This window comes from Oncorhynchus masou, chromosome 9 (assembly GCF_036934945.1).
Source record: "Oncorhynchus masou masou isolate Uvic2021 chromosome 9, UVic_Omas_1.1, whole genome shotgun sequence".
NCBI lineage: Eukaryota > Metazoa > Chordata > Actinopteri > Salmoniformes > Salmonidae > Oncorhynchus > Oncorhynchus masou.
The window spans coordinates 27,102,960-27,116,343 of record NC_088220.1 but is presented as its reverse complement, the minus strand read 5'-3'; the positions used below and the strand labels follow the sequence as shown (position 1 = coordinate 27,116,343).

Genomic DNA, 13,384 nt, shown 5'->3' with positions numbered 1-13,384 from the left:
TCCCCCTCCCCATCTTTCCCCCTTCTTCTCCTCCTCCTCTTTCTCCCTCCTCTCCGATTGCACTCTTGCGTTGTGTGGTTCTAAATTCATCTGAGGCACTGTCTCAATCAATGTTGTCCTTATTGACCCGCTTAAGTGTTGCAGCCACGATGTTTATGCTTTTGAGAACTCACGTTAGAGTTTGGCTAATTGTTCCACTTGCATAAATTGTAGGCGAGACTTCCTTTCTATTAAAAAAACACTAATATACCTCTCTTTAAATGTCTCTGGGATTTGTTCACTTTTCAAAGTCATGGTTTTGTTATGTTCTGCATCACAGGTTAAAAGTGCATGATTATAAAAAAAAAGCCATAAGGTTTGTGAACCATCTAAAAAAAAAAAGCATTAAAAAAAAACATGTTGTGTGTTTCTTCCTCACTCTCCACCTGAGCGCCTTAAGCACCTGAGGAAACAGACACATGATGGTCAGCGTCATCATCCTGTTATTACACAGTATGAGGGAGGCTGCGTAGCTCTGTGTCATTACCTGATGTCGGTCCGTGTCAGTGTCATTAAGGCCCAATAATAAAAGCTAGAGAGAAAAACAAAAAGAGGAAGAAGAACTAAACAAATCATAATAATGTTAAAGAATGTTAAAAAAAAGGAGAGAAGAAGACACGTTACTGTTCAGAATTCTAACTGAAGAGTCCTACTGCCTGCTCTCATGACCCACAACCACAGGAGGCTGGTGAAGGGAGGCTTATAATAATAGTTGGAATGAAGTGAATAGAGTGGTACCATGTGTTTGATACCATTCATTTTGTTTCCTTCCAGCCATTACCATGAGCCCAGCCTCCCCAAATTAGGTTCCACTAGCCACCTGTGCCCACAACACATACATAGATGTTTCTTAGACAGAGAGAGAAATTACATATATACCTTTTCTTCAATTTCCTTGACTTGTCTCTTTTGCATGTCAATCATGCCTTCCAACTGTCTTATTCTCTGTAAGGCAAATAGCACAGAACATATGGTTCAGGAGGTCAACTTCCTACTGACCACAGGCTCTGTATTATAGTTTAGAAATAGAATAAATGAATAGTTGTGGTTGTTAAACAGTTGCTAATGAAAGTGACGACAACCCTTTCCACATGTATTCCCAGAAGCTGCCCTACTCCCATGTTACCATGGCAGCTGTTGCAGAGCTTCAAATTTAAGAAATCCTGCTGCCATGACAACGAGCAAGTGGAACAATGGTGAATCTTTGTCCAGACCACATGAGCTGATTTGTTGACCGACCTTTGGTCTTGGCTACACACACGCACACAGACTCAGACAAGCGTGAAATCCAAAACCTTCACTGGAAGCAAACCAGTCCACTGGTAAGTAATCCTGATAGAGTTATGAAACACTGGAACCACACTGATCACATTCTTGTGGCTGACCTGAACCCTAAAAACTGCTTAGATCATAACCACGGGAGGCTGAGTCAGGCAGAGGAGAGGCAGGGTCTGGAAAATAGCTGGTTTTGGGGGACAGGATTAGGTTGAGATCCTGTATTGCACCCAGCATGGCTGGTGGAGGAGAGACCAATGAAGAGAAGACTAGGAAAAATGTCTCAGCTGCAGGTCGGTTATGGAGAATGTTCTATTATAATTGATGTCTTTAGTAAACTCCTATTGTGTTATTGATTAGACAGTTGATGGTTAGTTTCTGAAGCAAGGAGTGTTGAGGTTAGGAGCATAAAGACTAATAGAATAAGGATAGGACTTTTGTGAAATGTTGAGGTTTGGTGGAATACACAAAATACAAGGAAACACAAACACACAAGCAGGAGGGATACTGCATCTTTTCTCTGTGGCGGCTGCAGGTTAAGGCCTTTCCTTACCTGCTGGGCCTGCTGTAGGAGCTCCAGGCGCTCCTGTAAGATCTGACTGTCATACTGGCGGCTCTGCCTGAGTATCTGTCTCCGCAGTTTGTCCACGGCGAGCCCCAGCTCCTCCCTCTGCCTGTCCGACAGAGACTCCGCGACCGCACGCCCCCCCGGCTCCTGCTGCAGAGCGCTATACAGAGTCGCCTCCAGCTCTGCAATCCTCTGCCATACAGCCACATACACAGGTACGCCACTGTGATCATGGCCGAGATGGAAAACACTGTTTCGCTTTATATCTAGTGTCACTATAATGGTGTGTTTTTCATGGTAATTGCATGGTAACTACAGTGTAGGTACTAAGTTCACTTTGTTACATAATACTTACAACTGTTACGCCTATTTACGGCTTATAATGTCAGTGTCGTGACCATGTAAATACATGCCTCTATTGACACTGTATAAATATTCCTGTTGTTACCTGACTCATGGTGGTTGTGACTGTTAAGTTAGAGATGGGAAGAATGTGGGAAGAATGTAAAACATACAGGCTTCTCTGTACTGGGAACATGCACACATCGAGTCTACATTTAGTTCCTCTTGATACACAGTCTCATTAGAATTACACACGTCACTGAGGGAATCACTGGATGTCCTGTCTGAGAGAGTGTTTGGGATGTGTCTGAACAGTTAATGCACAGCCATTCTCCCCAGACAGGAGGGTGTGTCTCTTTCTGTCATTTAGTACCCAGTGCAAACACGGGTTCATTGAGGTAGAAGATGCAGTATCCCAACAACACATGACAAACTCAAATAGCAGGGTTTGGTCTGTGGGTTAGTGATGTTTGATGGGTTTACATAATTTAGAGGGCTGACAGTGGGTCTACATCTCGGTCTAAAACATATACTTTATGAAACTATTGCATGCCATCTTGATAATATAATGGCTATTGTAATATATAATTATAATACAATATATGCCATTTAGCAGACGCTTCCTACAAGCAGGAGACAGCTGTAGAGTAACCCTCCTGTCCCATCATGTTGCTGTGTCGTACCATGTAGGCCTGATCCAGGGCCTGCTTCCTGTAGTCCAGCTCCTCCTCCATGAAACCCTTCTGCTTACTGAACTGGTCCTGGAACAGCCACAGCACAACACAGGATATGAAATCACATCATTGCATCACCATGACAATGGTGTCACGTCAGAGACAGTGAAAAACCACTGATACTTGGTCAGATGTTTTTTGGGGGGTCTCTCACCGTCTCATTCTCCAGGTCGATCATCCTCTGGGTCAAGGCTGCCTCTGTGCTGTCGATCTGCTTTAACCACTATGGAGGGAGGGAGAGAGAGAGAGAGACACTCAACACATACTGTACAGTTAAATACTCAGTAGATCATAGTCCAGTAAATGTAAGAGGCAGGCTCAGAGATAAGGAGGAGGAGAAGAAAAGGGGGAGTAAGACAAGAAGGAGGAGGAGGAGGAGGTGGAAGAAGAAAAGAAGAAGGAGGAGAAGGAGGAATAGTTGAAGAGGCGGACGAGGAGAAGAAGAAAGAGGAGGAGGAGGAAGAGGAGGAGAAGGAAAGGAGGAGAAAGACGAGAAGGAGGAAGACAAGAAGGAGGTGGAAGAGGAAAAGAAGGAGAAGGAGGAATAGTTGAAGGGGAGGAAGAGGAGAAGAAGAAAGAGGAGGAAGAGAATGAGGAAGAGGAAGAGGGGAAGGAGGAGGGAGAGGAGGAGGAGGAGGAAGAGGAGGCAGATGGGTTGCCTCCCACAATGTAACAATGTTCCAATGTTGTTGGAGAAGGAGGAGAGACTGACCTTCTCACACATTGACAGAACCATCCCAGCCTGGATGACAACAATCTGCTCCTCGTTACGCAAGTTCTGGGGATGAAGAAGAGACAGGAAATGGATGTAGATGAGCGGAGAGGGATAAAAGTATTTATTAAGGTTTTAATTGAGGGAGAAAATAGTATTGTGAATTATAGTAAGATCATTTTACTGAGAGTATTAGGAACAGCTGAGAGAATTTAAACTCACCCCATTATCTCCCAGGATATCCAGTTTCTTCATCAGATCTGGAATAACCACATCCTAAAGAGGGATTACACATCCAGTTTACATACGCTGCGAGAGGGAAAATGTGTGTGTTTGTGTTACCTTGATTCCCTCCTGGTGACAGAAGATCTGCAGAGCGCTGTTGCTGTTCTCTGGGAAGGTAGTCATGTGGAATCCCATGGCTGGAAGCCTGTGTTCCCTCTCCTAATGGACAACAAGGACAGTTAACCCAGCCCTCATTCACACCCACATCTACACACTCACAAACAATCCCCCCAGTCTAATTTACAGACCACAACAGCCAGCCCTCTAAAGGGGACAGTACAATATAAACTAATATTCTGGTTGGGTAGACTGGTGTGTGAGACTGATAGGGAATGGGTCAGTGTTGGGAACTGAACTGAATGGGTCAGGGTTGAGAACTGAACTGAACGGGTCAGGGTTGAGAACTGAACTGAACGGGTCAGGGTTGAGAACTGAACTGAACGGGTCAGGGTTGAGAACTGAACTGAATGGGTCGGGAACTGAACGGGTCGGGGTTGAGAACTGATCTGAACAAGTCAGGGTTGGGAACTGAACAGAATGGGTCAGGAACTGAATGGGTCAGGGTTGGGAACTGAACTGAATGGGTCAGGAACTGAACGGGTCAGGGTTGAGAACTGAACTGAATGGGTCGGGAACTGAACGGGTCGGGGTTGAGAACTGATCTGAACAGGTCAGGGTTGGGAACTGAACAGAATGGGTCAGGAACTGAATGGGTCAGGGTTGGGAACTGAACTGAATGGGTCAGGAACTGAATGGGTCAGGTTTGGGAACTGAATTGATCAGGGTTGGGAACTGAACTGAATGGGTCGGGGACTGAACTGGTCAGGGTTGGGAACTGAACTGAATGTGTCGACAACTGAACGGGTTTGGAACTGAACTGAATGGGTCATGGTTGGGAACTGAACTGAATGGGTCATGGTTGGGAACTGAACTGAATGGGTCATGGTTGGGAACTGAACTGAATGGGTCGTGTTTGGGAACTGAACTGAATGGGTCGTGTTTGGGAACTGAACTAAATGGGTCGTGTTTGGGAACTGAACTAAATGGGTCGTGTTTGGGAACTGAACTGAATGAGTCGTGTTTGGGAACTGAACTGAATGAGTCGTGTTTGGGAACTGAACTGAATGAGTCAGGGTTGGGAACTGAACTGAATGAGTCAGGGTTGGGAACTGAACTGAATGGGTCAGGAACTGAATGGGTCAGGTTTGGGAACTGAATTGATCAGGGTTGGAACTGAACTGAATGGGTTGGGAACTGAACGGGTTGGGAACTGAACTGAATGGGTCATGGTTGGGAACTGAACTGAATGGGTCATGGTTGGGAACTGAACGGGTCAGGGTTAGAAACTGAATGGGTCAGGAAATTAACTGAACGGGTCAGGGTTGGGAAATGAACTGAACGAGCCAGGGTTGGGAACTGAACTGAACCAGCCAGGGTGGGAAATGAACTGAACGGGTCATGGTTGAGAACTGAACTGAATGGGTCATGTTTGGGAACTGAACTGAATGGGTCATGTTTGGGAACTGAACTGAATGGGTCAGGGTTGGGAACTGAACTGAATGGGTCAGGAACTGAACTGAACGAGCCAGGGTTGGGAAGTGAACTGAACGAGCCAGGGTTGGGAACTGAACTGAACGGGTCATGGTTGGGAAATGAACTGAACGGGTCATGGTTAGGAGCTGAACTGAATGGGTCATGGTTGGGAGCTAACTGAATGGTTCATGGTCGGGAGCTGAACTGAATGGGTCGGGAACTGAACGGGTTGGGAACTGAACTGAATGGGTCATGGTTGGGAACTGAACTGAACGGGTCATGGTTAGGAGCTGAACTGAATGGGTTATGGTTGGGAACTGAACTGGTCATGGTTGGGAACTGAGCTGAATGGGCCATGCTTAGGAACTGAACTGGTCATGGTTAGGAGCTGAACTGAATGGGTTATGGTTGGGAACTGAACTGGTCATGGTTGGGAACTGAGCTGAATGGGCCATGCTTAGGAACTGAACTGGTCATGGTTAGGAGCTGAATGAGTCATGGTTGGGAACTGAGCTGAATGGGTTGGGAACTGAACTGAACAGGTCATGGTTAGAAACTGAACTGAACGGGTCATGGTTGGGAACTGAGCTGAACGGGTCATGGTTGGGAACTGAGCTGAATGGGTCATGGTTGGGAACTGAACGGGTCATGGTTAGGAGCTGAACTGAATGGGTTATGGTTGGGAACTGAACTGGTCATGGTTGGGAACTGAGCTGAATGGGTTGGGAACTGAACTGAATGTGTCATGGTTGGGAACTGAACTGGTCATGGTTAGGAACTGAACTGAACGGGTCATGGTTGGGAACTGAGCTGAACGGGTCATGGTTGGGAACTGAGCTGAACGGGTCATGGTTGGGAACTGAGCTGAACGGGTCATGTTTGGGAACTGAACTGAACGGGTCATGGTTAGGAACTGAGCTGAATGGGTCATGGTTGGGAACTGAGCTGAATGGGTCATGGTTGGGAACTGAGCTGAATGGGTCATGGTTGGGAACTGAGCTGAATGGGTCATGGTTGGGAACTGAACTGAACAGGTCATGGTTAGGAACTGAGCTGAATGGGTCATGGTTGGGAACTGAGCTGAATGGGTCATGGTTGGGAACTGAGCTGAATGGGTCATGGTTGGGAACTGAGCTGAATGGGTCATGGTTGGGAACTGAGCTGAATGGGTCATGGTTGGGAACTGAGCTGAATGGGTCATGGTTGGGAACTGAGCTGAATGGGTCATGGTTGGGAACTGAGCTGAATGGGTCATGGTTGGGAACTGAGCTGAATGGGTCATGGTTGGGAACTGAGCTGAATGGGTCATGGTTGGGAACTGAGCTGAATGGGTCATGGTTGGGAACTGAGCTGAATGGGTCATGGTTAGGAACTGAACTGAATGGGTCATGGTTGGGAACTGAACTGAATGGGCCATGGTTAGGAACTTAACTGGTCATGGTTAGGAGCTGAATGGGTCATGGTTGGGAGCTGAACTGAATAGTTCATGGTTGGGAGCTGAACTGAATGGGTCATGGTTGGGAGCTGAACTGAACGGGTTGGGAACTGAACTGAATGGGTCATGGTTGGGAACTGAGCTGAATGATGTACAGTACTTACATGATGAGGATAGCATGCTCAGGATCTGTCCAAATGAGTTAGGTGGAGAAACATGATTTAAAACCAAAGTAATAGGGTTTTAAAACATACTCTGGGAGTTCAAAAGGATAAGTTTAAGTGACTGAGTGGCTCTTTGGATCCATTCAACCCATTGTTATGTGCATTAAGAGTTTCTTTGATACCTTCTTGAAGTGATAGAGTATCTCCTATGAAGTCATCATGAAAGATATTCTAAAAAAGTATATGAACGAGCTCATTAAAGATATCCTACATCAGTTATTGGAGGCAGAACCTGAAAGGAGGAACGCCATGCAGTCGATAATCTTCTATTATGGACAACAATCAAGAGATTTCGGACACGTGTACCTGATGATTGGAATGTTTGTGCATACGACTGCCTTTTTAATGAACATAAAGAAACTTAAGAACAATTACATGCAAGGAGGAGACAAATGAACAAAGATGGGTGGATGGTGAACTTGAACACATTTTATTCCATTCAAAATTATATTCATCTTACTAAAGACAACATTCTTGTACATCTTTCAATTTGAAAAAAATACACTTTTCCAGTTCAGTTGGGGATGGTAAGGCGGTCAGAATACAAGGTACATACAATGGGTCGAGGCACAGTAATGGGTGTTTGTGTGCTCGCATGTACTCTGTACTAAGCGCCACAGGAGGCTGTTGGGAGGATCTATAGGAGGATGCGCTCACTGTAATGGCTGGAATGGAATTTATGTACTGGAATCCAACATGTTTTTTTGTGTGTGTGTTTGATACCATTCCATATATTCCATTCCAATGAGCCCATCCTCCTATAGCTCCTCCCACCAGCCTCCACTGCTACGAGCACGCTTGTGTGTGTGTGTGTGTTTTGGTCACTGTATGTAGGTCTTGCGTGGGGACTGGAGACCGGTGTCGCCCCCTGGGGACAGTTTGATGGTGCACTCTCTTACTTCCAGCTCTAGCACTCTGAACTCCAGCAGCTCATTCTGGTCCCTCGAGTCCTGCACCGCCGCCTGCAGCTTCCACTCAGCTTGCTGTAACACACACATCTACACACACACACACACACACACACACATTTTTGTAGTGTCCTTTGCTTCCAGATTGCTCACAGGACGGTGTTGAGTGACAGAGGAGTAGGAGGTACCTTACCTTGTCGTGGAGTTCCTGATTGGTCCTGATGAGGTACTGCTTCTCCTCCACCCACTTAGAGTCCTGGAGAAACATACGGTCACACACACCTCAGAGGAAAACTAAATGATCACAACACAGAATGATAAGGGAGATAAGAGTACCTTGCCACCTATAGGGGATACTGTACAATGTACTTGCATGAGAACATCAACCCAAAGAGATTCAGCCACACCGTGTGAGTCCGAGCCCAAACTGTCCGTTTCTGAACTGAGGCCCACAAGCCCAAAATAAGTGAAATAATGCATTCAAATAGTGAGCACACATGCATGCAACCACAAGTTAAACACAAAATATATTGCTGTAACATGGTTTTATTGAGCCAAAAAGTAACAGAGAAAGTTCACCATCAAAATGACCAGAAATACAGAGAAATGTGCTCGGAAATCTGTATTGGTACAGTGAACAGCATGCTGAACAGAGATTCAGGAATATTGAAGCACCATTGGTGAGAGCAGTGTAACAGAAAGTGCAACAATGCCACAGTGACACAAACAGGCAACATGCAGTAAATGTGAGGCATGCAACAGGTACCAGAGAATGATGGAGGATGCTATGAGTTCTGACCTCTGTGAAACGCTGCTCGGTATTAGATCTATTCAGTCTATTGATATCAGGCTGAGCAATCAACAAGATGATTGAACAATCTATGTGATTTGCATCGTGGTGCATTTGTTTAGTTTTGACCCCAAAATCCATCTACACTTCTCAAAATGGATTTCACTCTGCTTTTACAAATATCATTACTTATACAAGGAAATAATCTAATTGATATATCTTTACAGAGGAACTGATTGAAGATGATTTCCACAGAATGTTACATAATTAAGACATTACAGTGTATATATATTTTCATTAACCTTGTTTCTTCAGTGTCATATTTGTAATTGCTAGGTACAAATTGATGACTGGCTGATTGGTTTAGCATGAGGACGTATCGTTCAATCAGTTTTCTCATGATCACGAGGAGATAAATCCTGATGATCTTTTCCAGAGAAAATAGAGCATATACATTCAAATAATGTCAACGACAGTGGAGCACACACACAGGGCAGAGTTGTGACATCACAGGATCCTGCGGCAGATCCGGTGGGCGTAGCCGTAGCGCCAGGCCAAAAGCAAAGCCCCAAGACAGACAAGCAGCAGGGCCAATGAGAGCGGAGCAGCCAGGGACCTCCCAGTCGTCTCCCCGCCCTTTTCCTCTTTTACCTGCCCCCTCTCAGCCAATGCCTTCTCCAGGTCGGCGATCTTCGCCTGGCACCCAATCAGATCCGCCTGCAGCTGCTCACGGTTCTGTGGGAAGCCGAACGTAGCCAATCAGAGACCAGAGTCAAGTCAGTTCAATCAGGTGAGTTAGTGCTGGAACAAAAGCCTGCACACCCTGCAGCCTGTTAAGATAGAAGAACATTAACCTGCACACCCTGCAGCCTGCTAAGATAGAAGAACATTAACCTGCACACCCTGCAGCCTGCTAAGATAGAAGAACATTAACCTGCACACCCTGCAGCCTGCTAAGATAGAAGAACATTAACCTGCACACCCTGCAGCCTGCTAAGATAGAAGAACATTAACCTGCACACCCTGCAGCCTGCTAAGATAGAAGAACATTAACCTGCACACCCTGCAGCCTGCTAAGATAGAAGAACATTAACCTGCACACCCTGCAGCCTGCTAAGATAGAAGAACATTAACCTGCACACCCTGCAGCCTGCTAAGATAGAAGAACATTAACCTGCACACCCTGCAGCCTGCTAAGATAGAAGAACATTAACCTGCACACCCTGCAGCCTGCTAAGATAGAAGAACATTAACCTGCACACCCTGCAAAGATAGAATAACATTGTTCTTGTACTCCTCTTGGCAAAAGCTCATGTTTTGAGACAGTGATGGGCACATCAGGAGTCTAATGAGGGATATCAGGCGCAGGCTGTAGGGGTTAAAGGTTAAAGCTACTCACCCTGGCCACTCTCTCAGCATCGTGTGACCCCCCAGTCTGTTCCTGTAGGAGGGCGTAGGCCCGCTGGAGAGCCTGGTACTCTCTGGTCAGCTGTCTGAAGCGCAGCTCTGACTCTTCACGAGAGACACCCTGGGGAATGAATACAATACATAACATGCCATATTGCAGACGCTTTTATCCAGAGACTTACAGTCATGCATGTATACATTTTACGCACGGTTGGTCCAGGGAATTTAACCCACTATCCTGGCATTGTAAGAGCCAACTAAACTACAGAGGACTGGGTAGTGACATGGTCAAACACACACACACACTTACGTCCTCCAGGTCCTCCTCGGGCGTGGCAGGGGTGCAGTCTGTGAGGTCAGTGTTGTAAGAGGTCAGAGACGACGTCTCAGAGTCCACAGACTCCTCATCAAATCCAAAATATGTCTCCACAACATGCCTCTGGAGAGATAGAGAGGAGGAGGAGAGAGGGGGAGGGAGGAGGATGGAGAGCGAGAGAAGGAGAGAGAGGAGAAAGAAAAAGGGAGTGATGAGCTGTAATATATTGATTCCCACACACACACACACACACACACACACACACACACACACAAAAACAATAGGAGAGAAGACTATTTGAAACACACACTCGGGGGTTGGTAATAGAGGTGAGGTAGCTGCTGTGACGTTGCCTCCCTCTGCTGGGAGTACACGGGCTGGGCACCCCGACACGGATGGCTCCAAGTAGAGGTAATTAGGGGAACGTGCCAACCAGCCGTGGAGGCCACATAAAAGGAGCACTGTGGCACACAGGGGGAACAGAGAGGCCGACAGAGCAGAAGCTGAGAAGAAGGACCGAGCCAAACCTACATGATTTCGTTATGTTTATTTTATTGCCTAGTAAAGTTGTGTTTGCTGACTAGATCCTTCCTGTCTCTGTGTTCATCTCTGCACGTTCAACCCAACACCCCACAGTTTACCACAACACACACTCCCCCAATCCATGATGCTACAGAACACTCCCCCAATCCATGATGCTACAGAACACTCCCCCAATCCATGATGCTACAGAACACTCCCCCAATCCATGATGCTACAAAACACTCCCCCAATCCATGATGCTACAAAACACTCCCCCAATCCATGATGCTACAAAACACTCCCCCAATCCATGATGCTACAAAACACTCCCCCAATCCATGATGCTACAAAACACTCCCCCAATCCATGATGCTACAAAACACTCCCCCAATCCATGATGCTACAAAACACTCCCCCAATCCATGATGCTACAAAACACTCCCCAATCCATGATGCTACAAAACACTCCCCCAATCCATGATGCTACAAAACACTCCCCCAATCCATGATGCTACAAAACACTCCCCCAATCCATGATGCTACAAAACACTCCCCCAATCCATGATGCTACAAAACACTCCCCCAATCCATGATGCTACAGAACACTCACTGTGACATACTGTGGACTGTCCATCAACCTTGGAACAATCACTTCCCCATTCCTTACCATCCGATTACGAAACACAAATCATCCACAAAAAAGAAATCCCATGGATTTTGTAAACTCAACAGTATTGTCCTTCCCACTGATCTCAGGACCAACCCACGGAGTCAGCTCAATAGTCACTGTACTATAGTAAAGTCCTTACCATCGTGTTTGTAGGTCATCACCTGACACCCAGAAAAGGAGAGACAGACCATAAAACACAGATGAAGCAGGAGAAGGAGAGACAGACCATAGCACACAGACAGATGAAGCAGGAGAAGGAGAGACAGATCATAGTACACAGACCGATGAAGCAGGAGAAGGAGAGACAGACCATAGCACACAGACAGATGAAGCAGGAGAAGGAGACAGACCATAGCACACAGACAGATGAAGCAGGAGAAGGAGAGACAGACCATAGTACACAGACCGATGAAGCGGGAGATGGAGACAGACCATAGCACACAGACAGATGAAGCAGGAGGAGACAGGCCATAGTACACAGACAGATGAAGCAGGAGGAGACAGACCATAGTACACAGACAGATGAAGCAGGAGGAGACAGACCATAGCACACAGACAGATGAAGCGGAAATGGAGAGGACGAGCTGGACATACTCATACATACTGGTGCTATACTATAAACCTCCTGACAAAGCTAGTATCCTCGAAGGTGAACTATACTGTCCTCTGGCACTGAGCTCTGAGGCCGGGCTGTCTTAGTCACCCACTTACCAGACACAGACAGAGAGGTGTGTTAACTAGCATCCACCAATCCTCTTTAAGATAGTTACCAGGCCTGTGAGGTAGCAGCACTGTACTTTTCCAGTCAGACTCTCCCAGTAAGTGTGTTCTGTTCCATTCCCAGTTAGTCCCAGTAACCAGCTCCAGTTATAGATGCAGAGTGTGTTAAATCTCTTAGCAACATACATCACGGACTCTGCTAACTCTCTCGAGGACCCAGTCCAATTGTTAGAATCACTCCTCCTCTCCTGATCATCAACACCTCATCTACCTATCCTTCTGACTGAGTTTGGAAGAGATTACCAAACAGGTGTCATTGTTCCCCCATCTGAGCCCAATTAAACAGTCACACACACTTAGGAACCTATGCATGCACACGCGCGCCCACCACACGCCCCATCTGACCCCAATTAGACAGAACCAGCCCATCAGCATCATGAGGAGAGGCTATTGCTTATTGACAACACCGCTGGACCAGCAGTGTGTGACAGGAAACATAGAACACAACAAAGAAACACTATAAAAACACACACAACCACACAGAACGGTAGAGGGAGAAGTAGTCTTACTTTAGGTGGGAGCTTGAGGGGTTTTCTCCGGGTCTTTTTGCAGAGCATCAGTCTGTCACATTCCTGCGCAGAAAGGAGCAACTTGGGATTTCTAGCCTTTTGAGTTGACAACATGCATCGTTTCTGTATGAGAAGGCTCTGATTGATGTGGGACTGATCTTTAACCTGACAATCTAAATTGTACTAATCTCGGCCATCGACCGTCCCATGTGTGGAATCCTAGGGACAGAATCTGGATACTATTTGATTTAGGCTTGTCAAAATGCAGCCACGGTAAAATAAGTGAGACGGGTAGGATTCTTTATGGGAACAACCAGGGTTGGAGAAGGTAAACA

At 46.3% G+C, this 13,384-nt stretch overlaps 1 protein-coding gene across 1 annotated transcript in view; it reads right to left on the bottom strand.

Annotated features, from left to right (window-relative positions):
* Nucleotides 1–21: 21 nt before the first annotated feature.
* Nucleotides 22–13,384, bottom strand: part of LOC135545764 (janus kinase and microtubule-interacting protein 1-like) — a 50,263-nt gene continuing 36,900 nt past the window's right edge. The window contains exons 9-23 of the mRNA XM_064973611.1: nt 13,050–13,112; nt 10,563–10,691; nt 10,245–10,373; nt 9,497–9,580; nt 8,249–8,311; nt 8,047–8,145; nt 4,013–4,114; nt 3,893–3,946; nt 3,671–3,736; nt 3,113–3,181; nt 2,908–2,985; nt 1,868–2,074; nt 919–984; nt 527–571; nt 22–442 (exon numbers count right to left, since the gene is read on the bottom strand). Of these exons, the coding sequence (XP_064829683.1) occupies nt 335–442; nt 527–571; nt 919–984; nt 1,868–2,074; nt 2,908–2,985; nt 3,113–3,181; nt 3,671–3,736; nt 3,893–3,946; nt 4,013–4,114; nt 8,047–8,145; nt 8,249–8,311; nt 9,497–9,580; nt 10,245–10,373; nt 10,563–10,691; nt 13,050–13,112 (1,362 nt within the window). The 3' untranslated portion in view covers nt 22–334. The remainder of the gene's footprint in view (nt 443–526; nt 572–918; nt 985–1,867; nt 2,075–2,907; nt 2,986–3,112; nt 3,182–3,670; nt 3,737–3,892; nt 3,947–4,012; nt 4,115–8,046; nt 8,146–8,248; nt 8,312–9,496; nt 9,581–10,244; nt 10,374–10,562; nt 10,692–13,049; nt 13,113–13,384) is intronic.